Source organism: Equus przewalskii, chromosome 3 (assembly GCF_037783145.1).
Source record: "Equus przewalskii isolate Varuska chromosome 3, EquPr2, whole genome shotgun sequence".
In the NCBI taxonomy this organism is placed as follows: domain Eukaryota; kingdom Metazoa; phylum Chordata; class Mammalia; order Perissodactyla; family Equidae; genus Equus; species Equus przewalskii.
In genome coordinates, this window is record NC_091833.1 from 33,219,999 (window position 1) to 33,246,586 (window position 26,588).

General features: G+C 52.5%; 1 protein-coding gene across 10 annotated transcripts; it reads right to left on the reverse strand.

Moving 5' to 3' along the window:
- Positions 1-737: 737 nt before the first annotated feature.
- MTHFSD (methenyltetrahydrofolate synthetase domain containing) lies at positions 738-25,477 on the reverse strand. 10 transcript variants are annotated; one of them, XM_070612441.1, is made up of 8 exons: positions 24,612-25,477; positions 20,927-21,030; positions 19,432-19,545; positions 16,411-16,524; positions 14,229-14,319; positions 11,145-11,257; positions 10,734-10,859; positions 738-2,407 (listed from the first exon to the last, which is right to left on the reverse strand). In XM_070612441.1, exons 1-8 carry the CDS (start codon positions 24,625-24,627, stop codon positions 1,913-1,915), a joined length of 1,173 nt encoding a protein of 390 aa, XP_070468542.1. In that variant the 5' UTR covers positions 24,628-25,477; the 3' UTR covers positions 738-1,912. The 10 variants fall into 10 exon arrangements, with proteins under 10 accessions (XP_070468542.1, XP_070468543.1, XP_070468546.1 ...); XM_070612442.1 differs by lacking the exon at positions 19,432-19,545 and adding an exon at positions 19,578-19,691 and having other exon boundaries at positions 24,612-24,749; XM_070612445.1 differs by having other exon boundaries at positions 19,432-19,691; positions 24,612-24,668.
- Positions 25,478-26,588: the final 1,111 nt, after the last annotated feature.

Genomic DNA, 26,588 nt, shown 5'->3' on the forward strand with positions numbered 1-26,588 from the left:
GGTGGCCATTGCCCGTGACTTTCCCTCATCATGAATTTTACGACGACGATGCTGACAATACTCAAGAGGTGTGGGAACAAAAAGCGGGGCCACTGAGCACTGCCTTGTAATCTGGCAGGCAGCCCTGGGATGCACCACCCCTCCCAGGACTGCCCGAGGCAGGAAGGAGCAGGAAAGGCTGCGGCTGGTCCATCCGGGGTCTCCGCTCAGGCGCTCACTCTTTAGTTTTCCTTATACTAATCTATTTTCCACAATACCAAAATGATAAACTGATCCGTATTATCTGTATATCAATGTATCTGGACTATTCTGGCTGCAGGCGACAGGGAACCCAGGAGACCTGGCTTAACCGGGAGGGGTCATCACTGAGTGCAGGACTCCGCGGTCTCAGGCAGGTGGCGGCAGGCAAGGCCGCATGCAGGGCTCCCTGTGGTGGGATCAGGATCCAGTTTTTCCCTCTAATGGTGGCAAATCAACGCTAGAAAAGTCAACAAAAACTAAACCAGAACACGTCAAGTATGGGACAGGTTTTGGAAAAAAGAAGACAGAAACCAGAGTGAGGGGTTATGATGGTCAGCTCGCTGCTCTGGGTGGGGGGGGTGAGTGGGCCTCTGACACCCGAGCTGAACGCCAAGGGACAAAAACACCACGAGGACCAGCTGTGCGGACGGGCACGGACGGTTCAGGCCGAGAAAGAGGGAGCCGAGAGGCCCCAGGCTCGTTTAATTCACAGCAACTTAGAAAAGGAGTGCGTTTAATGAGCAAATCTTAGGACAGATTTTCTGTCTGAAGTCTCCACAGTATTTTCACTGTGAAACCAATGAGAAAACACCGTCTCAAAGGGAGACTGATGGCCTTGACAACGTTTTCTTGAAAGCCCGTGCAAGGCCTGCCCTCTTGAGGCAAATAATGCACTTAAAACATGCTCAGTAAGACCCTTGGCGAAAAAGTTAAAGTTTCCAATGTATATACATGTGAAAAAAATAAAATCTCCACTTAAATGCTTATTTTGACTTTTTGCCCAGGATCAACTGCAAAAGTGCTTCTGTTTAGAAAGCACAGTTCAGCCAAAATCCAGCGTGTTTTTTAGGAACCGAGGACTGGAGGAAAAACCCAGAACACATCAGGCACTGGGCACGCATGAGTGTGTGTGTAAGACTCTGTCTACTACGTAGGCCGGGACAATGCGTCTTCGGAAGCCAGTGTCTCCCAGGGGCAGAGCTTCCTGCTGCATGAGGACAGCTGGCTGAGAGCGGCGGGGGCTCACCCAGAGGGTGGGCTGGCTGGAAAGGTAAGGTGGGGACGGAGGTGGGACCTGTTCGACCCAGGCTCCATGCGGGACCGACTCTCATCTCTGACACTAGGACTGAGTGGTGACAAGCAGTTTGTACCCAGGGGACTGACTACCTGGCTTCTGCAGTTTGCACACAGCCCCCTCCAGCAGTGGCAGCCAAGGAGCCAAGCACACGAGGGCATTTTCTGGTTTTGGCCCTCTGTGCTCCTGCACTTGGTCCCTGCCAGGGCCTCTCCTGGCAGGATCCTCTGTTCCTCTTAATTCCCACTCCCCTCAAATCCAGAGCACGCACTCTCCCAAATGGCTGTCACCACTTACTCCCACTTGTTTATTGCTCACTCAACCCCCTGAACCCTCCGAACTGCTGTCTCTACGGAGAGAGCCACAGGTCTATACCACCCGGCTGGCCAAAGGACCGAGATAAACTAGAGCCTGCACACACTGGGTTCCCAGCCTCCCGCACGTGGGAAGGGTGTCACTGCTCACTCCCTACCCATCAGGAGACTGCCAGGCAGTAACGAAGGCTGTGACTCCCTAGGAAAGGCTCATGCAGCCACAGCTCTGCGTGTCCTGCTCCGTGGGCCGCTGAAGCTCCACGGGGACTGGAGCAGGGCATTGTCATAGGTCAGCGACGGCCGGGCGACGGTTAGGGTGCGGTTCTCCAGGGCGGGTGTCCACCAAGTCACTGGGCCTCTGCTGCCTGGCCAGTGCCACCCTCAGGCTGTTGGCACCCAGGCGTAAGTCCTGCAGGCAGGAGACGGCCTGCTGGGCTGAGGCGGCGTCCGGGTAGTGGAGGAAGGCCCTGCGCTGTGGCCCCTGCCAGCTGAGCCGCAGGGGGGCCGCGCCACGGGCTCTGAGGGCCGTCTTCAGCTCGCTCACTTGGGCATCCCGGGGGAGGTTCCCAACGTAAACAGTGTCAGCAGGCACGTCTTCCCGCTGCGTGGCTAGGGGTAGGGCCTGGGGTCCCCTGAGTGCACGCAGTGGCGCCGTCTGCAGGCGGCTGGCGTCCAGGTCCCGTGGCTCATCCTGCAGGCTGACATCCTTCCCAGCCTGCTTCTCTCGGCTGCGAAGGCTCCTCAGTACTGGGATTTTCTCCATCATCTCACAGCTGATCTGAAAGAGTAAAACAGCCTGGCTATTCTCAGGGTGTCCACAGGGGACCACGACATGATCACACAGGAGGGGGAAGTGAAGTCACAGGGGGCCTCTGCCAGGTGCTCTCGTGAGCAGCCTCCACCTGCCACACTGCACCAGAGGAGTAGACGATGAATGGCCCAGCCTGGCCCTCTGGGAAGTGGGACCCCCACTGTCCTAACCAGGAGCTTTGACCCCCCAGCTTGTCACTAGAATGAGGGCTGTGATGGACCTGGTGACCCACAGGATACTGGGGGTCCCCGCCTCACGCCTGCCCCCTCCCTATCCCTTTGGGTGGGGTGCAGTCTTTAACAGATTCACAGGGCTCACCTCCCCCTCGTCTCCACCCCTCCACTGAAGGAGCGCATCTCAGCAACTGGAGCTGCCAAGGTTTGCTGAGAAAGCGCAAGCAAGGGAACCTGAACTAGAACGCCACCTTTGCAAAGATGTCTAGCAACGGGCCATCAAGCTACAACATAATGACTACTGCGCAAAAGGTTAAGTTCCAAGGAAGGGGACTTCTATCCGCAGGTCTGATCCAAGCATTCCCCGAAACCTGCCACAACCGGGCGGCACGAGAAGCCCGGTACGGGAGGCTCGGCCAGGGTGAACAGCTGGCATCGGCTCCATCCAGCCCGGAATGAGACTGCAGCCTCCATCCCGGGGGCGGTGTGCTGGGGGCTGCCCACAGGCTCAGGCGGCATCTGGATAACTGAGCCGAGGGCAGGGTTGGTCTCACGTTGTTGGAGGAATCACACGGCAGAAGAGGAAGAGAAAGACACTGGTTTGTACTTTCTGAAAATTCTTTCTATAGAGATGCTTTCTGTGTTTCTTTTGGGCTCAAAGCTTGTAAATGATCATAGTTACCAAGAGGCAAGCAATGGTCCCAACTCGGGGCTTCCCACAGACGTGGGTCTGTCAGAATACGGATCAGCACACAAGGTAGACAGGGACAATTTTTCTACAAAATTAAACAGTTCACTAGTATCAATGGTCTCGTTATTTTCAGGATCAAATGTAACTTGGAGCGATGGTTCTTATCCTCGGCAGGAATCAGGGACCTCGGAGAGAAGCTGGGGTTCCTTCTCAAGAGGGGCTCCCCACAATTATGTGTACAACTTCCCAAGGTCTGTTCATGGGCCTCCAAACCACAGGAGCCACACGAGCCCCCGCTAAGACGCAATGAGTCAGGTAAGATTTAGAGAAACACAAACACAGAACAGTGCTTTGCCTTCTCGCAAGCCTCAAGGCTGCTAGTGCGCATTGATTTAGGACGTGGCTCTCTCCTGGTGCGGAGGAGAGGATGCTCCCCACCTCAGCAAAGCCTCCTCTGTGGGTCAGGGCCCCCCACCGTCGCTGCCCTCGCTCCCCGCACTGCCGCACGCAGCAGGAGCCTCCGCGGCGGCACCCGTCCACTCTGGTCTTCGGGCGGGACAGACTCAGCTGCCAGAGAAGGACGCAAAGCCAGGCCCGCTCCTTCTAATGTTTCCCATTGTTCAGACGCAAAGAAAAAACAAAGAACCATCACGTCTATGCCATGGAGACAGTCACAAGATGTGACTGCTCTTGTATAATCAAAAAGAAGTTTTCCCTTTCACCCTCTGCAACGTTTTTCAATCGATTCATCCGCAGGTGACTGTACCCACAGACCAGCATCCTGGAGCTCTGGGTCCCAAAGAACCCAAAGGTGATCCAAGTCCAGCCAACAGCTCCTTCCCGAGCCCCTGGTCTACCTCCTTATCTGTCAGAATAGTTAAAAACAGATCGAACTGGGCATCATTAGATTCTTCAGGATTTCTTCAGTTACTACACCTAGTATTCAGAAAGGATGAGAAAATTCAAGCTGCGATTACAGTCAGAGACAAAGTGTGAGTAAAGTGAAAGAACTACACGTTACTCCACTCCGAGCGCGGCTGTGGGAGCCCCGAGGCGTGCCTCCCGGGAGGCACAGCGCCCGCTCGAGCTCTGGGCCAGGGGCCACCCTGCAGGGCCGTGACTCCCGGGTGTTTCTGCCGGCGGAACCACAGGGCTCCCTGGGGCAGAAGGAAGTGTCAGGAAACAAGGCTCCATACCCAGGCAGCAGAAATCCATTCTGAAACACGTCGTGTGACGCAGAAACACACGCTCCGGCGCACAGCACGGGGAGCCGCTTCATCCCGAGCCGGTGCACGCGCCAACCAATGAGCCAGAGGATCGTGAAAACGTGTACCACAGTACGAACTTATGGAACGGCCGCGGCACACCCGGCCGAGGCAGACGGGTCTGCAGAAATGGAAACGGTCGTTTCGGGAGCGAGGTCAGCCCCCCTTCCACACTCCCCCACAAGTCCAATGGAAAAATCTCCCTGAGCAGGAGCTGGCTTTTGCCACTTGCCCGGTTGTTTGCCATTTCTGGACTCTGCGGGCCAGCCTTGGTTGGTTGCTGTCCCCACAGACAGAAAGGCCTCTGTGAGCCCACAGGATGGGGGGCTCTTGCTGGGGACAGGGCCACGGGGGCAGTGCTCGGTTTCTCCTGGTTGACAATTAGCAAGATTTGTTACGTTTTGTCAATTTGCCATGCGAAATGGAAGATTTTGCTTGTTAATCAAACAGAAAAAAATATTTCTGCCCTTCTGTAACTAATCATTCCATTTAAAAAATCATATAAAGCAAATTTGATTTTCTTTCATATGCTACAACCACTCTTCACGGAGGCGTACAGGTGTCATTTATAAATACGTATTCTCTTTCAAGATGAAATTTACAGACTTGTCCCCTAGAAGCATGCGATAAGTCTAATACAGATGAGAACTCAGACTCTCAAGGTGTCTGCTGCCAACGCAAGAGGAAGAGACGCGAGCTGTAACCATACCTCCGCTACACACTGGTTTTACAATCGTGGGCAAGTCACTCTTCTTCCTGCCTCTCACTGTCCTCGACCAGAAGGTAAGGAGACTGGCACAGATGATCTTTAAAGTGCCTCTGGGTCTAAAATGCTACAATGTGTTTGAGCAGCTGCTGGCAAAGATAAACAGAAACACTGGGGTTTTCTGTGAAGTAGAACTTAGGCACCGATTGTCAGTTCTCTTGCGTGAGATTAAAGCTTATTCACTGACGGAAATGCGTTTGGGTACCTCCAGATGACCAAGGTGAAATGACTCCAGGATGAGGCATGCTTAGGGGCAGAGCCCAGCACCTGCAGGGCACCCACGCCCGGAGGCAGCTATTCCCTTCCTAACCACAGTGTCTCAATCATAATGCAGCTCACTGAAGACACCTTGTTGCATACAGCTGATCAAAGGTGCCACTTAACAGAAGTCTCCATAGGTTTGCCCCTTGAAGGACAGGCAGGGGCAATGACCACACCATCACTGAATTGGACGGTGCCCCAGTGTCAGGAAGAGACAGGCTACTTGGAGCGGCATGGAAGTCAGTACAAATTACTTAGCAGGGGCCGGCCCCATGGCATAGTGGTTACATTTGTGCACTCTACTTCAGCGTCCCAGGTTTGTGGGTTCAGATCCCAGGCACGGACACACACCACTCGTCGGCCATGCTGTGGAGGTATCCCACATACAAAACAGAGGAAGACTGGCACAGATGTTAGCTCAGGGTGAATCTTCCTCAGGAAAAAAAATAGTGAAAAACATTGTTATTTTCTGGTGTCCATGGTGTTCCATATCCCAGAACATCAGCCCCTTGGGGAAGAGCAGGCATAAGCTTTGCACAAACATGTTGGACAGAGCAGTGGACACAAGCTCACATACACAAGCACACGAATTCTAAGAACCGGTGGACCTTGAACTCTCATCTTTACCACCTCTGAGTGCACTGGGAACAGAGACTATACAGCTTAATGCTGTGAAACCAGATTCAAACACAGCTAGGATGAAAGTCCAGCTTGGAAGATGGTTACCAAATCTGCTGTCTTCTCCACTGATGAGTTTGATTGGGAAAGTAGCATGTGCTTGCTGTGGGAAATGTTGGGGGGAAAAGGAGAAAAGAAATCTGAAACCCTACCTCGCAGAGATAACTAGCTAATATTCTGGTATATTTCTTTCCATCTATTTTCTACGCACATTTTAACATAATGAGAACACAAAATTACATATCAAACATATAAATTTATATTCTGCTTTTTCCACTTGATACGTATTACCCCAGGAGCATCTTCTCAGGCCATCAAATATCACTGTGTGCACTTGAACTGTTGGGTTGGTGTTTAAGTGACTAACCTTTCCCCCTATTTTGAGGCACTGCCTTAGACCTGAATACATACAAATCAACCTTCACCTGAATTTATAAATATTTCCCTAGGACAGATTCCCAGAAGGTGAGCTATTGGGTCAAATACAGTAATTGTTTTAAGATGAAAGCATCTGGCAGCCCTCCTACCCCGCTGGCCCCATTGCAGGTAGGTGTCAGTTCATTCAGCTGTTGCTTCCAGAGAATGCGCGTTTATGTGGGATCTGAAGCTGAGCTTCAGTTCCCAGGGCTGCGGCCCCTCAGACGAGCTCCTTTCCCCAAACCCTTTTTCTTGAGGAGTCTGTCATTCTCAAGAAGGCGATCAATGCAGCACGTTGTGACCATCGGAGAACACCCTCCCAGACAGGCTGTGCAGGGTAAAGAGGCCATGCTGTGGAAGCTACAAAATGACCTGTTTCTTTGAGTCTAAACACGAGAACAACCCTGGCAGAATCCCATTTCCTTAATTAAGGAGAAAATGAGCTGAGCTGAGAAAGTGAGACACCCAGATTTTGGTCCATGGTGTCACGCTGCCATCCCCGGGAAGCAGGACGATACCTTTACGGCAGTTACTGAGGGGAGCACGGGGTGCAGTCGCTCGACCTGTGGCTGTGCCAGGGGGTGGGCACAGTCTTGTGGGTGCCCTGGGCCCCTCCAGGACAGCTGTTTCTCCGGACCTGCAGCCACACCCCGCGGTCTGCCCACGTCTCCAGGGTATTCCTAAAGTCGGTCCTTTACCCTCCCTCTGCCTCAATCGAGCTCACAGGAAATAATAAAAAACGCATGGATCTCGGCTGTCCAGAGGTCCAGCCCCTCGGGGCTGTGCGAGGGGAGCCGGGGGACACGGGACAGGCCTGGCCTCGTCCCATGGTGGGCTCCATCCTGCCGCAGCTGTCTCGACGCGCGCCTGGGTCTAGCAGGCGGCTATGCTCCTGAGCAGGACGTTTCACTGCTTGGCTGCGATTCACCGCACGACTTGCAGCCCCGGAGCCGACGGGCTGAGGGTGGGGCTGCCGGAGGCTGGCTGGTCAGGGACCTCGGCCACCTGCAGTTTACTTCTGCCAGAGCCCAGGCATCTGGGCCAATGGTCTCGGCCCATCACAGATCATCTCGCACACGGCTGTCCCCAGGTAGGGACAGCAAACGGTCACCTGAGCTGGAAGAAGCGCCCGCGGTTCAGGACGATGCCCCACCCCAGCCTTCAGGTGTCCTGCACCGTCCTCTGCCCAGCAGAGACCACGGGGAATGCGCTGCCCTCCCCGGGGGGACTTGGGGCTTGGGCCCAGGGAGTGCTGGGCTCTCAGGGGAGGTGGCCTGTGGATGAGGGGAGTGGTCGTGGCACCTTGTAGCTCGGACAAGTCTCCTGAGTTCTATAGGTCACCTGGCGAGGAGACCACCCTGAGGGACAGAGGGACCCCACATGCAGAGCAGACGTACCTTCCAGGAGGAGGAGGGGAAAGCAGAACGTGTGTGGGCCTCCCTCCCTCCTTCCTGCGTCTCTGTCCTCCTCCTTCACTGAGAGGCAGTAAAGCGCACGGCGAGGCCCCACGTGACAACACACAGCCACAGAGAGACATGGGTGAGACCCAGTCTCGGCTCAGTGAACCACCCAAAGGACTATCGTGAGGACTCTGCCGCCAGCACCAAGATGGACACTGGGCAACAGGCTCCAGGCAGATCTCTCACAGTGACTAACCACCATCTCACGTTCGTGACCATGACGACAGCCAAGGCTCACCAGGCGCTGGGCGAGGCACTTTACACACGCGGCCTCCCACCAACCCTGCGAGGACAGGACTGACAGCATCCTCGTTTCACAGACAAACAAATGGGGGCCTTGGAGAGGGAGCGCCCGAGGTTACAGGTACAGCGACTAAGTGGGGCAATGTCACCTTCTAAGCTCACGCTCTCAAGCACCAGACCGTCTGGCCTCCCGTATTCAAGTTCACGAGGCACAGGCGGAGCAAAGCCGCGTGACCTCAGAAGGCCGGTCGAAGAGATCCACTGCTGGAAGCGACTACAGTCGGGCAACAGTCCACACCAGGCTGGTCTCCAGGCTGGGGCAGGACCTTCGCTGCTTGAAAAGCTGGAACGAAGGCCAGGGATTCAAATGCTGCACTATCTTTGTGTATGAAGAAGGAGTAAAAAAATGCATCACATTTTGTGCTTATTTCACAACCTTCATTTGAGTGGTCTACAGTGTTTAGAAGAAAAACACAATTCCAGACATTCCAATAAAATAGACAAGAGACAAATCCTTGGATTTTAATACCTACATGATAAGGAGTCTGTGGGTAGAATACTGTGGAAAGATATACCAATGTTTGCCAAATAGCCGATCTGAAATAGTATCATAACCCAGCATCAAACTCCCCCCGCCCCTCCCCGAATCTTCAGTGGAACACAGGGACTTGCCCCACGTCGACGAAAATGCACTCTGGCTGCACTGCAGCAAGGCCAGAACGGAAACCCCAGGGGCCAGGGAAAGCCACTGCCTCCGTACGATGCACGCAAAGGGACGACCACTGGGTGGTAGAACCGAGAACACAGGACCCAAATACGAGAAACGGCCTTTTAAAAGTGTGAGATTCTTGCCCAGGCCTCATGAACAGTTAGCATCTTCCGGGAAGAGGGGACGAAGTTGAGGTCCCAACAAGCAGCAAGGGCCCCGAGGCCCCACACACATCAGTGTGGCTGACCACGTCTTCAGAAGCTTTGGCTGAGTTTGTTTTTTATGTAAGAGCGATTATATTTGTCTAACCCGACCGATGCCCTAATTTGTTGCTATTTTTATATTTTTCTTGTTAAGATCTGCAGAATGTAACCATGGCTATTCCCCAAGGCACCATCTCTCTCTCCCTGCAGAGGCCACCCAGACCCCTCCTGACGTGCGCTGCATCTGCCCTCATCTACGAAGCACAGGCCCCCCGGGGACCTGCAGCTTCGCAGTGGCCAGCCCCGTGTGCAACCTCCCCAGGCCCGTGTTCCCAGCTCTGGGCAAACGCCACCTTGCCCCTATGACCCGCGCGTCAGCCTCCCCTTACAGGGAAGCGGTGGATCTGAATTGCAAGGTGAACCCAGGTTCTTATGAAAGACACCAAGGGATGTTTTAATATTCACCAAGGGTGCCACCACCTTCTCCCTGGTGCTCAGGGGGCACTCACTTCTGAGTCTCGCAAGCTCCTCCTCTCTGCTTTTATCAGGGGCTAACCTGGAAGGGGTGCAGACCCCCGACGGCCCAAACCCCGCCTGGCTGTGGCGCCTGTGTGCGTGCAGGACGTTTCGGCTCAGCGTTCACCCTTGGAGGTGGATGTTGCTGACTGCCTGTCCCCAAAGGCAGGCTGCCTTCCAACTCTGGGGGATTCAGGTTTGAGGAACGGGAAGATGGACAAACACGCTTCTTTAGCCGAGTCTCATTCCAAGGGAAGCACAGCTTCACCCGCTTGCTCAGTAATTCTGGCTGCTTGCCAGCAGACGGCGTCACAACCCTCTGACATGCCGGCCTAAGGCTGGCTGCTGGGTCCAACTCCTATTGCAGACTAACCTGTAGTATGTGCCCCTGCCTATTCTGGAGATAAAAGTCAGGAAGGCAGCAGCTGAGGAGGGCTTTGGGTACTGCCTCCCACTTGATTTAGTTCTGCCTGCAGATCCAGACTGCAGGAAGAAAATCTGGGTTTGCGAAAGGGAAAACCGTTGAGACAGGACGTTACTGTGATAGGACGTAGGAAGACAACTCAGAAATGAAAAGCAGGAGGCAAACAGATCCAGGGCATTACCCCTCCCAGTGGATGTGCTCACTGCTGCCATCTACAGCGACGTGTCTTGTAGCAGTAGACCTTAAACCTAGTGCTTGTCAGAACCTGCGGTTCGAAAAGTAGATTTTTGGGCCCATCCCTGGAGACTGATTCAGGAGCTGAACTGTTCAAAAGCTCACGGGTGACTCCAACGTAGAGCCATGCCAGGTCTGGGGACAGCCGCTGTGCCAGACAGAGAACACAGTAAAACAGGAGACGCCTCTAGGCTATGGGCCAGAGCTGGCTACGGGACCCTGCGGCCTCCCTCGAGGCCACGCAGTGACCCACCTTTGACCAGATGATTCCTGCTGGCTTCGGGCGCTCACACCCCGTGGCAATGACCCTCGTTGGAGTGAGAATATAGTCCACTGTGAGGTCGTGATCCTCAAGGAGCGCTTCAGGTATGTCAACGACCTGGGCAAACAGAAGACGGTAGAGGGGCTGTCAGGGAACCGGCTCGTAATGTCCATCATGTCCATTGCACTACTCAGTTCCATGCGGTGCGTCAGTACGACGTTCCCAAACCCACTCCGGATGAGGCCTGCCTGCTCTGTCAGCAACCAGATCCAGCTCCGGCCAGTCGACACCACTCACGACACGGCAGAGCCAAGGCAGAGACCAGTCCCTCCCACCCCATCCCATACCACCCCCCAAGAGGAGCATGGCGGTGGATCTGAGTGGCCCCTTCCCAGGAAGCACCTGGCAGTCGTGGACGATGGTGACCACTGGCGTCTCCGGGCTAACTGCTCCCATGGACACCATCATGGCATATTCTAGATCAGCATAACCTTCTCCCTTCCCAATTCTCCAGCCTAAGAGACAACACAGAAAATCACCATCTCTGTGGAGTCTGGCTGAAAATTATTCAGGAGTAAATTTTTAACCACATCACAATGGAAGGAGAAACTTGGACCCAACATCCCTGGCTCTTCCGTGGAAACTTCCATAATAACCCCACAGGCAGCCCACCAAAAACGGACTTACAGGAGTTAGAGAGGAATAACACTACTGATTATGTACAGTGGCTACCACTCAGTAAAGTGAACTTCAAACCTCTGAAACAGGGAAACCTTTCCCTACAAAGGAGACCCAGCTTGCATTCACCTGAGTTTTATGTTGGCAGGACTCACATTTCAAAGTAATGAGAGAGTAGTTTTTAAAAAGACTAAGAACAAATTCCTATTAATGGGAAAATCTTTTTCATGCGTTTCCCTTGGAGAGAATATAAAAACTCAAAAATCAGGGATACCGACGTGACTGAAGACAGCACAGCCTTGTCTTGTAAAAAGCATTCAACAGTTACCCCATTCAACCCTAAAGTTCCTGAGGAAAGGGCGGGTTAAGGAGCGCTAGCCCCATTTCGCACATTCGTAAACGGTGGCAGTAGAAAAGGATCACCTGAAGCTCGAGGAGAAGCTAAGCAGGAGGAAAGAACGCAGCAAGACAGGACACGTTAAAATGCCTTCTACCTCCCAAAGGAGTCCACATGTTCCCCTCCTTAGGAGGCCCATGGCGTTTCAGAAATTGTGACTTCTACCTAACATCACACCAGTGTCGTCACCAAGATTATAAACATCATCGCTCATGCGTCTTTCTAAGATTCTGATCTGATCATGCTGCTTTTACAAATAAAAGCTGTGCATGCAAAGAAACAAGAGAAAGGCAATTCAACAGAAAAACAGCAAATGATATGAACAGTCCCCAGAAAGAGTCAGGCAGATGAACAGAAAGCAAGTGAAACACCATTGTCCACTATCTCAGGGGTAAAAATTAAAGCTGGATAATTCTAGTTATTAATAAGGGAGCGGGGAGAGAGGCAAGGCACTAGGTGTTGGGGATGTGAGGCAGACAACCTTTCTGGTGGGTAATTTGGCAACATCCATCAGGATTTATAACCCACCCTTTGGTTGGCATCTCCTCTCCTAGGAATTACCCCATGGACAGTCCTCAAAGCACATCTAGACCATATGACAAGATTCTACCTCACTCTAGCATTATCTGTAAGGGCAAAGTCAAAAGCAAACCCTGGAGATAACATAAGTGTCTGTTAGTCAGGGCTATTCAACAGGAGGACGCCCACCCGTCCGCATGACGGGCAAAGACGGCGGAGACCCATCCTCCGCATGGCACAGAGTGCCGAGTGCTGCTGCCCCTCCTGCAGAGCGGAAACAGGATGGACACACAGCCTATGCAAGGAACGCACAGGACACCCGGACCTCACGCGGCGCTGGCGTCACATGCAGGGGCACAAGGAACTGCCAATGGGGGCGTGGGGACAGGAAGAGGGCAGGTGCCGGGTGATGCTTCCATGCTATTCAAATTTTATAAACATGTGCACAGTGATTTTGTTGCTTTAACCAGGGGGTTATCTGGAGGATGACACTTACAAAACATTGTTTTCTTCTACAAACATCCTGAGCTAAAACAGAAAACTCCTGATGATCTTTCAAAAGAAGAAATCTTTGCTAATTTCCATAGCCCAAAGAGAATAGCCCAAACCCCTTCACTGGGCCTCAAGGCCTCTGGAAAGGCAGCCCCAGCCACCAAAGGGTCAAGCTACATGACCACACTGCTCCTTCTCACTCTCCTGCGCCACCTGCCCTGAAAACACCCAGCACGAGACGGAGCCCTGAGGTCACCTCTGAGATGATGCTCCAGGCTTGCGGGTCGCTCCTCCGAGCCCGCTAAAGTACATTCTGACTTCTGTTTCTAGCGCCAAGCATGTCGACTCATAGTTCAGCTATCCTGTCGGCTCCTCCACTCACTGTGGGCCCAAGGCAGAGACACGCAGTGTCCGCCTGGCACACAGGAAAAGTGTGCCCATGTGTACCCAGCCCTGATGACACACATAAAGCATGTGTAACTGAGAGTACACGGAAAGAAAAGATTAAGAACTATAACATCTCACACACGAGCCAGAGCGAGGGTGGGGAAAAGAGTAAATTGAAGGTGAAGATACTAAAGGCCAGCATTTAAAAACACGGCGCTCAGGGTTTGGATCGAACGACTTAGAGCATCTCTCTCCAACTATTTCCCGGGAACCTCTCTTGAAGGCAGAACTGGGCTGTGGCCGACTAATTTTCACAGAGAGTTTTGGGGACGAGCGTCTTCGGACAGTTCTCGCCTTTTTCTCTGGGAAGGACGGGAGGCGAGGACGCTTCCCCAGGGGGCCCAAAGGACAGGGTCCAAGCGCAGGTCTGAGATGGGCTGATCCCACCGGAGCCCGCTGCTCCCGCTGCAGCATACGCAGACTGTTCTCAAAGAGCACCCAGCCGGGGCTGGGGCAGAGCAGTGCGGACGGGGACGAGGGCCACAGGGGCCCGGTCCCGAGGGCGGCTCAGCAGAGCGCCAGGCCTTCAGGCAGGCCCGGGGCACCGTGCTGTCCAGGAGGCTGCTGCTTCATCACAAAGACAAAGCTTAGAACCAAGGTCTCTCCGTGTAACTGGAGCGCTCCAAAACCCACTATTTACGGACATACCGCAGTGCACTCAGCTCCAGTTAACGTAAGACCAGAGGGAAAAGCTCTCACCAGCTGAAGAGCGCTTACTTCCCTTTATCTGTCCTGTGAAGGACAGCGCAAACACGGGAGCGGTGCTCACAGGGCCGGGAATGGGAAGGCCTGGGTCCATTCTCCCAAGTGAATGAGAGGGGCAGCGGCGGGGGCCAGGCACGTGTCCAGAAAGCGAGATGACTTACCGTCCACGCCCAAAAGACAAGAAGGGTGGGGGACAGCAAGCTGCAGGGAAAGCGATCACACCCGAGGATTCCCATGTTGAATCTTACCTTTCTCAGAAACAGCCACGGACCCCACCACAACCAAGTCCACCTGGACCCTGGCGTCCAAGCCCACGGGAGTGCTGAAGCTCCTCACGCCCTGTCAACACAGACGGCGGCCTGAGAGCCTGCCGGCAGCAAGCGGCGACCCCCTCCTCACGCTCGGGGAGGAGCACTCGGGGTCTGCAGCAGCTCCTGCATGGAGCAAGGACTAGCAGGCCTTACAGCAAACACGAGGTGCTGTGGAGAGGCACCGCAGGGAGCCCAGGGCTCAGAGCCCGTGGGAGAATAATTCCCCAACTGCTTCCCCAGGAAAGAGGCCAGGAGGACCCGACAGCACTGCTGAACAGGATATTAATTTCCTAAAATTTAGGGAATTATTTTTTTCTCATGGGCAGTCAAATAGTGGTGAGAACACAGGCTCGGGAGTCCCACGGAACTGGGTCCAGGTCCCTCCTAGCCCTCTGACCTCAGTTTCCTCAGGACTGCTGTGGGAACGAAACGAGAGAGCAGAGGTAACGCATCTGGCATGTCAGACACGGTCAGTAACTGGGTGTGACACCTGCATTGCGTATGAAATCCTGGAGGCCATTATTTTCACGTACAGCATATCCCTTCTGAAATATTGCTTATTCAACCAAAATGCACCAAAAGCGCACCTACTTACACTAACTACTGGACGCCTGTATTTAAAGACTCGGGCGCTGACGGGGTCTGATTCTCAGATAAGGAGGGTACCGGTAAATCTAGGAAAGCAGATCAGGGCACTGTAGGGACCAGGACCTGGCAGTAGCAGGTCACCGGCTGTGGTACGGGGCCCTGTCTACAAGTGTGTGACAAGTCACTTAGAGGAGCAGTAGGTGTGATTAGTAAGGGGACCCCCAACAGTCCTTGGCTCGAAAGTCCTCGAGAACGAAAATCCCTTTGAGGTTCACGTCTCTGGATCTCTGATTTTGATGAGGATCTCATGTTATAAAACGCCAAAAGCTGCCGTTCAGTCCCACCACAAGCTCAGTTGTGAGAGCTGGTCTGGCATCACCCTGGGCCTGGCCACACTGTGAGGAGCACCCAGGAGGGACCAGCCCGTGCCACAGCTTCACAGGGCACTCCTGGCAACCAGCAGTGCAGCAGCCACCTTTCGGGCGGGGCAGGGGGTGCAGAGACGCTGGTAAGGGTGACACAGGCCACCACACGAGCACCATGGGTGTATCTGACCTGGACCACAATCCCAGGAAAAGGCCTGCTCTGACTGTCTGAGACCTACGCTTTATCACTGCTCACACTCCTGCTGGCACTAGGAGATGTGGGCTCCAATCTGGGGCCCACGTCCGCCGACTGCAGAGGGGCACACACTTTACATTTCTGAACACTGACCAGAATCACGCTTGTCTCCTAGTTTTCTACCTTTATTTTCCCTTTGCTCTTTTTCCTATATTTTATTATTTTACTTTATTATACGCATTTTGTAAGCCACTTCAAATTCTATTTTTGGAATAAGACAGGTTATCAATAAGTAATAAAATATTCAACTTTTATTCATCAAACTTAAGTAGAAAATCACTTTAAAAAAAAGAGAATATGTCGATGCCCTATTTTTTATTCCCAGTAGATTAGGACTCTGAAAAAAGTCATCAAATTCTACTTCTTTATCTGTAAAGTACAAGGAGAGTCCATTATAATGCACCTCCGTGTAATGTTTACACATTTTGGTTTTACGACATCGTGAGGCACTCAATAAAGTCACATTACTAAATTGCTAAAGCCATTATCACTTTAGAACTGGTGAGGCAATTTCCAGTGGAACACATCTTAGAAATTTTACTGTGTCCCCAACTGCTCTGGTGGCATTCAAGAAAAGGCCATAGGGCGCCAGGGCGATGTCGCAGGTTACCGCTAGAGGGCTCCACAGCACCAGACGACTTGTTTTTCTTTTTTTCCAAGAGGAAATTTTAGATTTTCCAACTTGGTGCAAAATAGAAAGTCACACTGAGTTACACAAACAGAATACATGTACTCACATTGTTTTTACTCCTTTAACGTCGGGATTGCTGAATAGTTTACCGTCTCTTTTCATTTGGCTTTATTAACATAGATTCCAACCTTGTGGGGGATTTTACGTGATTCTAACTCACCAGAAGTCTCAGATGGGAACAGTTCCTTCCTCGTGGGTGCTGCTGCTTCTCGCACTTACCTGAGAGGTGGCACATTTTCTCAAGATGTCTTTAGTTGCCCCAGGGGGTGGTGTGATCTTATTAAACAATCCCGTTCTCAGTCGTGGTGTTGGAACCAACAATGTTTTTCTGCTCTTTTAAAAGAAAGACAATCAATAAATTACAAAATGAAGCAGTACTTTCGTGTCTATGTTTTTAACGTTTCAGGAATGGAAACAAGTTACTGTTATCTGCATTTTCTGGTGTGTGCCAAGGAAATGACCTGTTTGCAAATCCAATTAAACAATATGTGGGGGTCAAGTATACTTAGAGCCACAATTCTACCCTGCCTTAGGATGAAGAGGCAGGGCGTTCGTTAAAGTTGCTAATTCTAATTTACTTGCTGTTCAAAATCGTTATAGGTACAAAATGATAATGCAAATCCAAAGAAAGATCTGTTCTCATAGAGATTCCAACCATAACTTTCCTGGGGCGCCTGTTCTCAGCATTAAGCCCTACACAGTTTCGATGTTTTAATTTGAAACCGACACGGCACAGCTACATTTAAAATGTTATTCCATCATTTCTATCTAGTTTGCCATTCAAACTCGATTGTACTCATTGCAATCAATATTTAACACCGACCTGCGTCAACAGCTCTTTTCTTCTTTTTATCTCTCAGGTGCCTCACTGTGAGTCCCAGAGCGGGGACTCTCACAGTGGGTGCCCCGGGCAGCAGCATCAGCAGCCCCTGGGCCCTGGTTAGAAATCATCCGAGGCTCTGGGGCTGGGGCCCAGCACTGCGCTTTAATAAGCCCACAGAGTGATTCTGCCGCACAGGAAAGGCTGAGAACCACTGCCCAAGGGTGTCTCTGTAGATTATACAGGGGTAGGCCGTGAGGCAATCATAAAATTTATAAAATATTTCATGTGAAAAATAGTCTGTTTTAGTTTTTGTGCAGGAGATGACAGCCTGAGATAACAAAAGGCCTATACAATCACAGTCTGGCTTCCTTAAAGGTTTGCAACCACAAGGAAGAGTATGTGACACGAGCCACGACTGTGTGCTATTTCCTTTGGGTACTAAAGAGCTTGGGCTCATTCCACCTGCAGCCTCCAGACTCTGGCGGACAGGGGATTATTCCCATTACTCCCTCTTTGCTGGCAGCCGCTCACCTCCGGCTCAGGGGCTCTCAGCCCTAGTCATTCATTGGAATCACCTGGGGAGCTTTAAGACCTACTGAGGTCCAGACCCTCAGAGCCTCTGATTCAGAACCTGACCTTCGCAGCAGAGAGGTGTCCAAGCTCCGTGGCGGGGGGCCCAACATGCAGCCAGGGTTGGCAGATGCTACCCTGCCCAGGACAGTGCTTCCCAAAGGACCATCGAGTGTTTATTAAAAATGGACTCTAGCAACCAATGCAAGGTCTGGGGTTGAGTCTGGGAAGTTGTGCAACCCCGAGCACAGGCCACGGTGTCCCCAGGTGTGGGCTGTGCCATGTGCATCCCCGTCCCTGCCTGCAGTCAGGTAGAGCTGAGGCAGCTGCAGGTTCACCTGCTTCCCAGGTGATTCTTGACCCACTAGTTTCCGGAAAGCACTGAGAAGCCCGTGGCCCTAAAGTGCAGGGAGCACACGTCTCTGCGTTTCCACCAGCACATCCCCGTGCCCGGCGCAGACCTGGGACACGCAGATCCTGCACAGCTCAGCTGCTGACTTCCCGGAATAAATGAGGCAACGGTGAGGTCTCGGCTACTGCATCCTGCCACCTGGCCGCACTCCCCTGACAGGCTGCCTTGACCTAATCTCTAGCACATTTGAGGCCTTTGAGTTTGCGCTCTGAGGGGCTGCGAGGTAAGAACGCCCTGACCCTCACACATGAGGGGAGCAGGTTCTGGAGTCACGTGGTGGGTCAGAATCTCGGCTCCACCATTCCTGACGTGTGGCTTGGCCCAGACACTTGCCCTCTCCGTGTCTGGTTTCTTCAAAGTCATAAGGGCATGGAGATCACTCTTAGGGGTTGTTGGTAGAGTTAAATGGAGTAACACAGGGAAGTGTTTCGCTGGAACAGTGCCTCACACACAGTAACTGCTCACTTGCTCACTGCGGGGCCTTCTCTAGTTCATCAAAGTGATTTCCTGACTGGGAAAATGAAGGTGGCAAGAAAGAATGCTTCCAGAAGAGCCTAAACAGGAGGCCTCTCTTGGGGCTGAACCACTATTAGCAAACGATCTCCTACAGAAGACAGTTCAAAGACCCAGAACACGACCCCAGCGCCCCTCATTCCCTGTTCAGTTCTTTTCTGACTTATTTACTTCGCCAAGCAGGACGAAAGGCGCCGCGTGACCACAGCTCCTCAGGAGTCTGCGAGAACCGGGTCACCACGCAAGCTGTGGCAGCACAGGCAGAACTGCAAAGATCCTGCATGGCTACATTCAGCAGCAGGTCCCCAGTATCAGCAGTGATTTGTTTCAGCAAAAGAACACCAGCCCTCAGATTAAATCAGTGCTGTTATTTGGATGTTATTGCTTTCATCGTTTTGTTTATATTTAATTTATATGCTTATTTTGATTGTATAGGTGCAAAAGAGCTACGAGCATTAAAATTTATACCCAGTTTTACGTTTATAATTATTAAATTAAATTGTAACAAATTAATTTAAAGCAACCCTAGGGGAATTCTTTTTTTCTTGAAAAGGGGCCTACATATATAAGAAACACTGTTTTAATTTATATATTTTGGGGACTCATTTATCAAACCATGGATCATCAAGTTTCAAAGAATTATATTACAAAGGCAGCAGAAGGAAATAAACATTGCAACCTTTCTCTTCCGATGAAGCGCATCAGAGGTGAGAACGCCTCGGTGTCATCACTTTGAATGTCATTTGTCTTTGAATCTAGAAATAGTCAGGACTTCTGACTGACTGACTGCTAACAACCGAAAGACCGCAGCACTGTTCCTGGAAGCCCCAGCCTTCTAAATGCAGGACCGCACGCACTGCCAGCCACCTGGAGGACGCGGTCCGGCAGGAGCCCGGGCTCCAGCCCGGGGAAGGAAGATTACCTGCAGTGCCAGCAGCCGAACACCTTCCAGCGGTTTATCAGGGTCCACTTTAACTTCCTGCATTCTGGCAAAAACTTCTAGGTCTTTGATGTTTTGGCAAGCCAGATAAGAGCCCTGGTTAGGCAAAGAGAAAGAGTGGCACTTACGTCGAGGACGAGGAAGCGAGCATTTTTCTGGGGAGCATCAGGATTGACTTTAATGGTTCTGGCCATTTTGAACGCCTGCAAGCGTGGGAAATGCTCGGCAGCACGAGGAGCACCCTGTTTTTAAAGGCAATTGCAAGTTACTGAGGAGACAACATGATGGTGGGCCAAGTGCAGCCTGAGCAGTTTGGTCCTGTATCCCACCCAGCCAGGCAGGGCGCGCTACTGAGACGAGACTGAAGAGCCACCCAGAAACGTCTAAGAAAGCAGGCAGGGGAGAAAGGGGCTGAGAAAGCTAGCCGAGCCCCAGTTTATTTTTTACTGAAATAAAACACACTTCACAAAAAGTGTACAAATCATGGGTGTACGGTTTGATGAATTTTCACAAAATGAACACACTTGCGTAACCACCGCCTAAATCAAGAAATAGCTTATTCCCACTAACCCAGAACCCCCGTCCTTCTCCTAGTTGACGCCTTTTTAAAGATTTTTTTACTAATTCTGTGCATCTTTCCTGTTTTCCCTGTACTTCATGTACATTTCTCTCCCTGAGGTAACAAGCACAGAAACAAAACAAAGTAGCAACAAAAACCATACAAAAACAGGTGTTTCAAAGGGACAGGATGGCCCCTGGACCAGCTCAGCTGAGGACCAGAGACCGGCTGGGGTTTGCTTCTGAGAAGCCAGGCGCGGGGAGAGCCCAGCCCAAGTGGAGAGGGTGATGGCAAACGTCCTCAAGCCTGACGGGGCCGTCGGTGTATTGTCAACAAGCACTTTCTTTTTCTCGTGGAAAGCGTGCATGTCGAAGACCATGAGTTGTCTTGTGTTGCCAATTTTGAGCAAACTTTTTTCTATGAATAGCATCACAGACAGACATCTTTGATTGTCTTCTGTTCTGAACAGTAGGGAAACTGAGGCCCGGAGCTGGCAGGGCCTAGCGAGGCCTGCCTCTCTGCCCAAAGGCGCCGGCAGCGGGGCCTCCCTCTGGGCCCGCATCACTCCTCACCGCTTTTAGGGAGCCAATTTTGTGAAAAGGCACAATGACATGCTTCCAGCCAGGATAAATATCTCACTCTGCATTGACTGGCGACCAGTGGGCTTTGCACCACTTCGTGGCAAGACAGAACCCACCCTGCACAGAAAAGTAAGAGACTCTGCGAGTGACGATCGAGTAACACGAGGGACGTCTGGAAGCACAAAAACGCCCCGGCCAGCTGGTTTGGATTTCACGCCACCACTCCCCATCCACCGAATTCAAATGCACCATGAAGCAGGACGGAACTGTATTACTAATGTCGCTCATTTAGGAATGTCCCGGCTTCCTTTCCAACGCTCCAGGAACGCTTCAGTACCTTGAAGTTGGGAATCCTGTGATGAACAGGCCGGGGAAAGTCAGCTAGATTTTGTGATTCCATGTAGTCCCAAATCTGCTCACGAATGTCCTGTTTGGAAACACCTATTGCAAGAAACGGTGCGCCTGATTAATACAGCAGAAAGGACTCCCATAGCACAGGCAGTCCCGGGGCCTATCACGGGCCTGCTCCTGCTGCCCCCTCAGCCCTGCCACGCCAGACCAGAATCTAGGACTTCTCGTGTCTGCGTGGGAAAATCGGGGCTAGTGAGTACTCTTACACTCACGACAAACTGCTCAAGTCCAAAAACAGAGTAAATTCAACAGAGTCCAAGTGTTTAACCTAGTTCTACTGGCCTGTAGCAATATGAGAACAAAATGCAACCCAAACCACATACGCAAGCACGCCTAGAGCCCTCCCTCGGAGACTCGAGTTCTGTCCTCTCACACTCAGTCTATTTAGTCTGGGGACAGCTACAATTAGCTGACGTCTGCTGTCAATCCAGCAAGCCTGTCCGAGCCCTAAGTGATTTGCAGGCCGGTCATTATTTCGGATTGCCACCCATGATCTCCTTCATTAGGGTGGGAATCTTCTATTCTATACTCAACTTTGGAAACGCAGTTTTAGGTGACAAATATACTTTAGTATTATTTGACGAGGGCAGTCCTAATAAAATCTGCAGTAATTATGTACTCCTCTTGGAGTAGAGAAATATAAAAAGCATTTTCCATTTAACTAGAAAAAACACAAAACCAGCACATTCACATAGAAACATTTAAAAATGTTCACTGAGTCTTTTAGTTGGTCCAAAAGGCTATCCTTGTACTTGTACAGAAGTTTGTTTCAAATCACTCTCATATCAACTACTTGATTTATTTTCATAACAACTTCCTATACGGCCAGCATTGTGAATTACGAAGCAGGGAATTTCATGTGGTAATCTCATTCGCTGGAATACTTTTCCTCCCAACCTGGCAGGAGATTCAGTGCCCAAACGTAACTCAGGCTGAAGAGGGCTATGTACCCTACGCTATCCGGGAGCCTCCGCAGGCGACACACACACTGTGCTGAGAGCGTGTGCATCTCTGAGGCTGGGAGCTGCAGGTCGACCTCTTCTGTTCAGAGAACTCAGACGGTGCTCGCCATAACTGAACACACCGATCGCGAACATGAGGTTCTCCCCACCGGGTGTGTGGCTGGGGGACCTCTCATCACCGAGCAGGGAGGGGCAGCTTTAACCCCTCAGGTCCTCAGTCTCCGTTAAATGAGTGGAGGCTGCTCAAAAGTGACACAAGGGCGCAGCCCCACGGCCAGAGAGAACCGGAGTCGCGGGGATGGGAGGTGGCAGGGGCTGGGAGGCGGCTCCTCACCGTGAACATTTCTGAATTGTGTGGCTTTGAATCATGTAAATAAATTACATTCTAAAAGCTTAATTCTTTGTAAATGGATTTTTAAAACAAACAAACAGATCTACAATGAAAACCCTCTCTGCTTGCTGTCTGCCAGGTCCCAGGTCCCTTCCCCCCAGGCAATCCGTGCGCCCGTTAGTGCTGTGAATTCCTCCCCAGGGAGCTCGGGCTTCACCCAGGAGACGGGGTTCTCACCCGCCTGCTCTCTCCCTAAGGTCGGGCACTATACACGCAGCTACCCACTGCTCTGCACTTGGCTGTTGCTTTTAGTTACTATTTTGCAGAGGAGTCCATTCAGTACGAAGCACCCTCTGCCCTCTGCAGATGCACAGTGCTCCCCTAAAGGACAGGTCAAATTGTGCTCAGGCAGCCCCTTTTGTCACTGATGCATAGTCTACCGCCCCGCCCCCGCCCATTGATATCAATTTGTTAAACCTCTATGCATAGTTTTAAGGTGTAAGGGCCACAGCTAAAAGTTTCTGCTGCTGAGGCCCCCAGCTAGACCTAATGCCCTCGGCAGTGTGCAGACAAGGCCCCTCACAGTCAGGCTCAGGGCCTCCTGGAGGCCACTGCAGCACGACTGGTGCCTCTTGACCCTAGCTGTGCTTCTGAACCACTCCAGAAATCAAAACTGCAGATGGGGCCGTGCTCAGGGAATGCCCGTCTCCAACGATGCAGGCTGAGATTACACTGTGTCAGCGTGGGTAGGGCCACACAGGCAGTTTCCAGCACTTGGCTTATTCTTTCCTGCTGGGAGCTCTCCGCTTGCTGTTCTCTACTGGAAAGTCGGCTTGGCTCTCTGTCCCTCCAGCAAACCCTCACTCCTCAAGGCCCAGCTTGGGCACCACCTCCAGGAAGTCTCCCCTCCATTCTGCTCCAGTGCCCTGTGGATCCCTCTGTCACAGGGTACACAATGAGCTGGAAAGCCCTGCTGGCCACTTCAGCCTTATCTCCCATCACCCTCACCTCGAATGCAAAAAGTGGCTCAACCACTATTGGTTCCTGCCCCACACACCTGCCCACCTCTCTCTCTCCCTTAGGAGAGCCCCCTTTGGACCTCCTCTCCTCTCCTTCCTGGTCCAGCCCTTCTCTCCCTCCCCGGGGAAACATTATCTGAGTGCTTAGTCGCAGACAGATGCCCCTTCTTTAGGAACCCAGGGCACCCTCCCTATCTGTTTGATTTTTTTCAAACAGAAACAATTACACTGGCACAACTATTTAAGGTTTTTACACTTATCACTTTCACTAACAACCCATAGGTCGTACAACATCCCCAACACTGTGCAGGATACTGTGTGGGACACAAGAAATGTAGAAATGGTGGCCGTTGCTCTGGAGAGTCCATTAATCACAAACATTTAAGCGACTCCCATTTAGAAAGCAACGGGCTAATTGGAAGGGGAGAGGGCGAAAAAAACGGCAGGTCCCTGCCCTTGGAAAGTTAGGAAAACATGGGGAATGATGAGGATAACAAAAGGCGACGTATATTAATGTGTGAAATGCCTGAACCCTGTTCTGTAACGGCCTCTTTACTCCCCTCCACCGGCTCTGGGCCTGTCGGGTCAGCTCGGGTCCCATTCATCCTTCTACCTCTAGCTCTGAGCCCAGTGCTGGCGCTCCGCGGGTCTGTGTTATCATCCCACGGTATCATGGGCTTGTTACATGCCACACATGTGGGAAGGGCAGGAGTGGACTTCCTCCTGGCTCTGGAACTTGGCTTTAACAGAGCCTGGCGCATCAAGGGCCCTAGCAGGATTCTCCTTGCCAGGCAATCAGTCACCAAAGCTCTTCTCCACTAGAGGGTGACCTAGAGCCCCGGGGCTCGGGGCGAGCTTCCCAGCGCCTGGGACAGGCCCCGGTACAGCCGAGGCCCGGGAAGCATTTAAGAGCACAGTAGCGAAGACCCCGTTAAACTGGTTTCCAGTCCTGCCTCGGCCAGCAGCCGGGAGCCTCAGTTTCCCCTGCTGTCAGATGGGGATGATGCAGGAGTACAGATCCCCCGGGGTAGTTATGACGATTGGCACGGGGGCTCACGGACGCCACCACGTGCCCAGAGGTGGCCTTCCCTCCTCTTCACCCACTATTTTTAACCCACCGACACGGTCGAGCAACTGGGTCCAAGTCCGCCGCCAGTTCCACTCCGAACCCCACCCAGACCCCTCCGCGCCGCCCGCCCGCCCCCGGCGGCCCTGCTGTAGCCCCCGTCCTTCTCCAGGGCTCCCCGGCGCCACCCCAGTCTCTCCGGCGACCTCCCTCCATCCCCGGCGACCTCTCACCCGCACTCAGCTCCATGACGACGCCGCCAGTGCGCGACGCCTCCAGGGGCGGAGTCCGGCGCTCAGTGACGTCACACGCCTGCGCTCTCCCCGCGCCTGCGCGCTGGCCGGGAGGGTGGCGGTCATGTGCCCTGGGAGGCCCACTGCAGACTGGCCAGGGCGCGCATGCGCGTGCGACGCCGCGGGCCTGGAGGAGGGAGGTACGCGGAAAGACTCCTGCGGCTTCCAGGCCTGTGGCTTGTTTATGGGGCGAGTCCGTGTTGCCCCTGCCTTGCCCATTTGCCGGGCTCCGGGGCTACCGAAGTGAGCACGCCCCTGGCCTCTCGGAGCCCTCTGCCAATTCCAACGCAACCCACCCCTCTTGTGGTCCGCAGAGGCCGCCTCCGGGAGGCCGGCCTTGATTGCTCCTCCAGGAGGAGATTTCTCTCCTCTGAGACCCTGCAGACACTCAGGTGCTCACACCTGGGTGTGTGTCCGACTCAGCCGGGGGTACCAGTTTGAAATGTCAGGTTGCTGGGATTCACTGGGTCTGGAGTCCCACCCAGCCCCGCTCCTGGGTGAGTCCTCTGCGGCTCCGAGGCCGCACTTTGAGCTCACACCCGTTAGATTTTGCCGTGGATTTGGCCTCTGGATCTCCTAGAGACCGAAGGAATGTGGCCGCCTGAGTTTGTTCGGCTGCATCATTCATTCATTTGTTCTCTCATGCGCTCAACACACCGGATGTAACCTAAGGGCGGCTGGAAGAGACGGGGCTGAACGGACAACCAAGTCCATGCCTTCCCCTGGCTCTAATCTAGCGGGAGGATGTTTGGCGGAGCATTCAAGCCTTAGGAAGATGACCCCTCCACCACCACAAAAGGAGGGGTGGGAAACCAAGCCACTAGTACCCACTCCCTAATGTGTGATTGCATAGCCTAACAATGAGCCTAGTGTGTCATAAGGGCTCAAGAAGTGGTACCTACTTTCCAAAGTTAGATATCCGATACTTTATACATCCTCCCGGCAAACGTGTGAAATAGACAAAGATTCGCCCTGAGCTAACATCTGCTGCACATCTTCCTCTATTTTGTATGTGGGCCACCACCACAGCATGGCCACTGACCAGCGGTGTAGGTCCATGTGGCGAACTGAACCTGTGTCACTGAAGTGGGGCAGAGGGCATGGAACTTAACCTCTAGGCCACTGAGGCTGGCCCTAGACAAAGCATTTTAATACCTGCTTTACAGGTACTGCAAATGAGTTTCTGGGTGTTCCAGGGACTTATTCAGGGTCTCAGGAGCTGATCCTATGCCCTTTGTCTTCATCAGATGGAACGTAATTAATGACCATAATAAACAAGGCTACTAATGTGTCAGGCACTGGGCTAAGTTCCTTAGAAGTCTTATCTGAATATAATCCCCACAACAACCTCAGGCGCAAGTGTGACTGGCATTCTAGAGAAGAGGGAACAAACAGACTCAGGATGTTAAAGAACCTCACCTGAGGTCACCCGGCTGGGAAGGGGCAGAGCATGACGTAACCCCAATGGGCTTCATTGCAAATCGTGTGGCTCCTGGTCACAATTCTACGTTCCTATGTGGTCTCCGTAGCATTAACACATAAACACATTAAGGGGCCTTAGTACTGCATGAGAGTGTCTTTTACCAGGCTCGCAAAAGGAGTACAAAGCATCACTTTGGACGGTAGAGGTTATAAAGTAAAATCTCTCAGAGGGGTTGGTGTTCGTTCCCACTTTCAGGGAAGCATGGGAGATCTGTGCAGAGCATGTCATGCAAGTGGACCTGGCCCAGGCAGTGGAAACGTGTGCAGGGCTCACTGTGCTCAGAGCAGTGACTGGGACGCTAACCAACAGCCAAGGCCCCCAGATGGTAATGAGACACGGGACGGTCTCCCCAGTGGCGATGCTAGAAAGCAGATGGTGCCAGAAGGAAGGATGTCCCTTTAGTTCCTTCACACCGTGTTTCCCAGTTAGAAGCA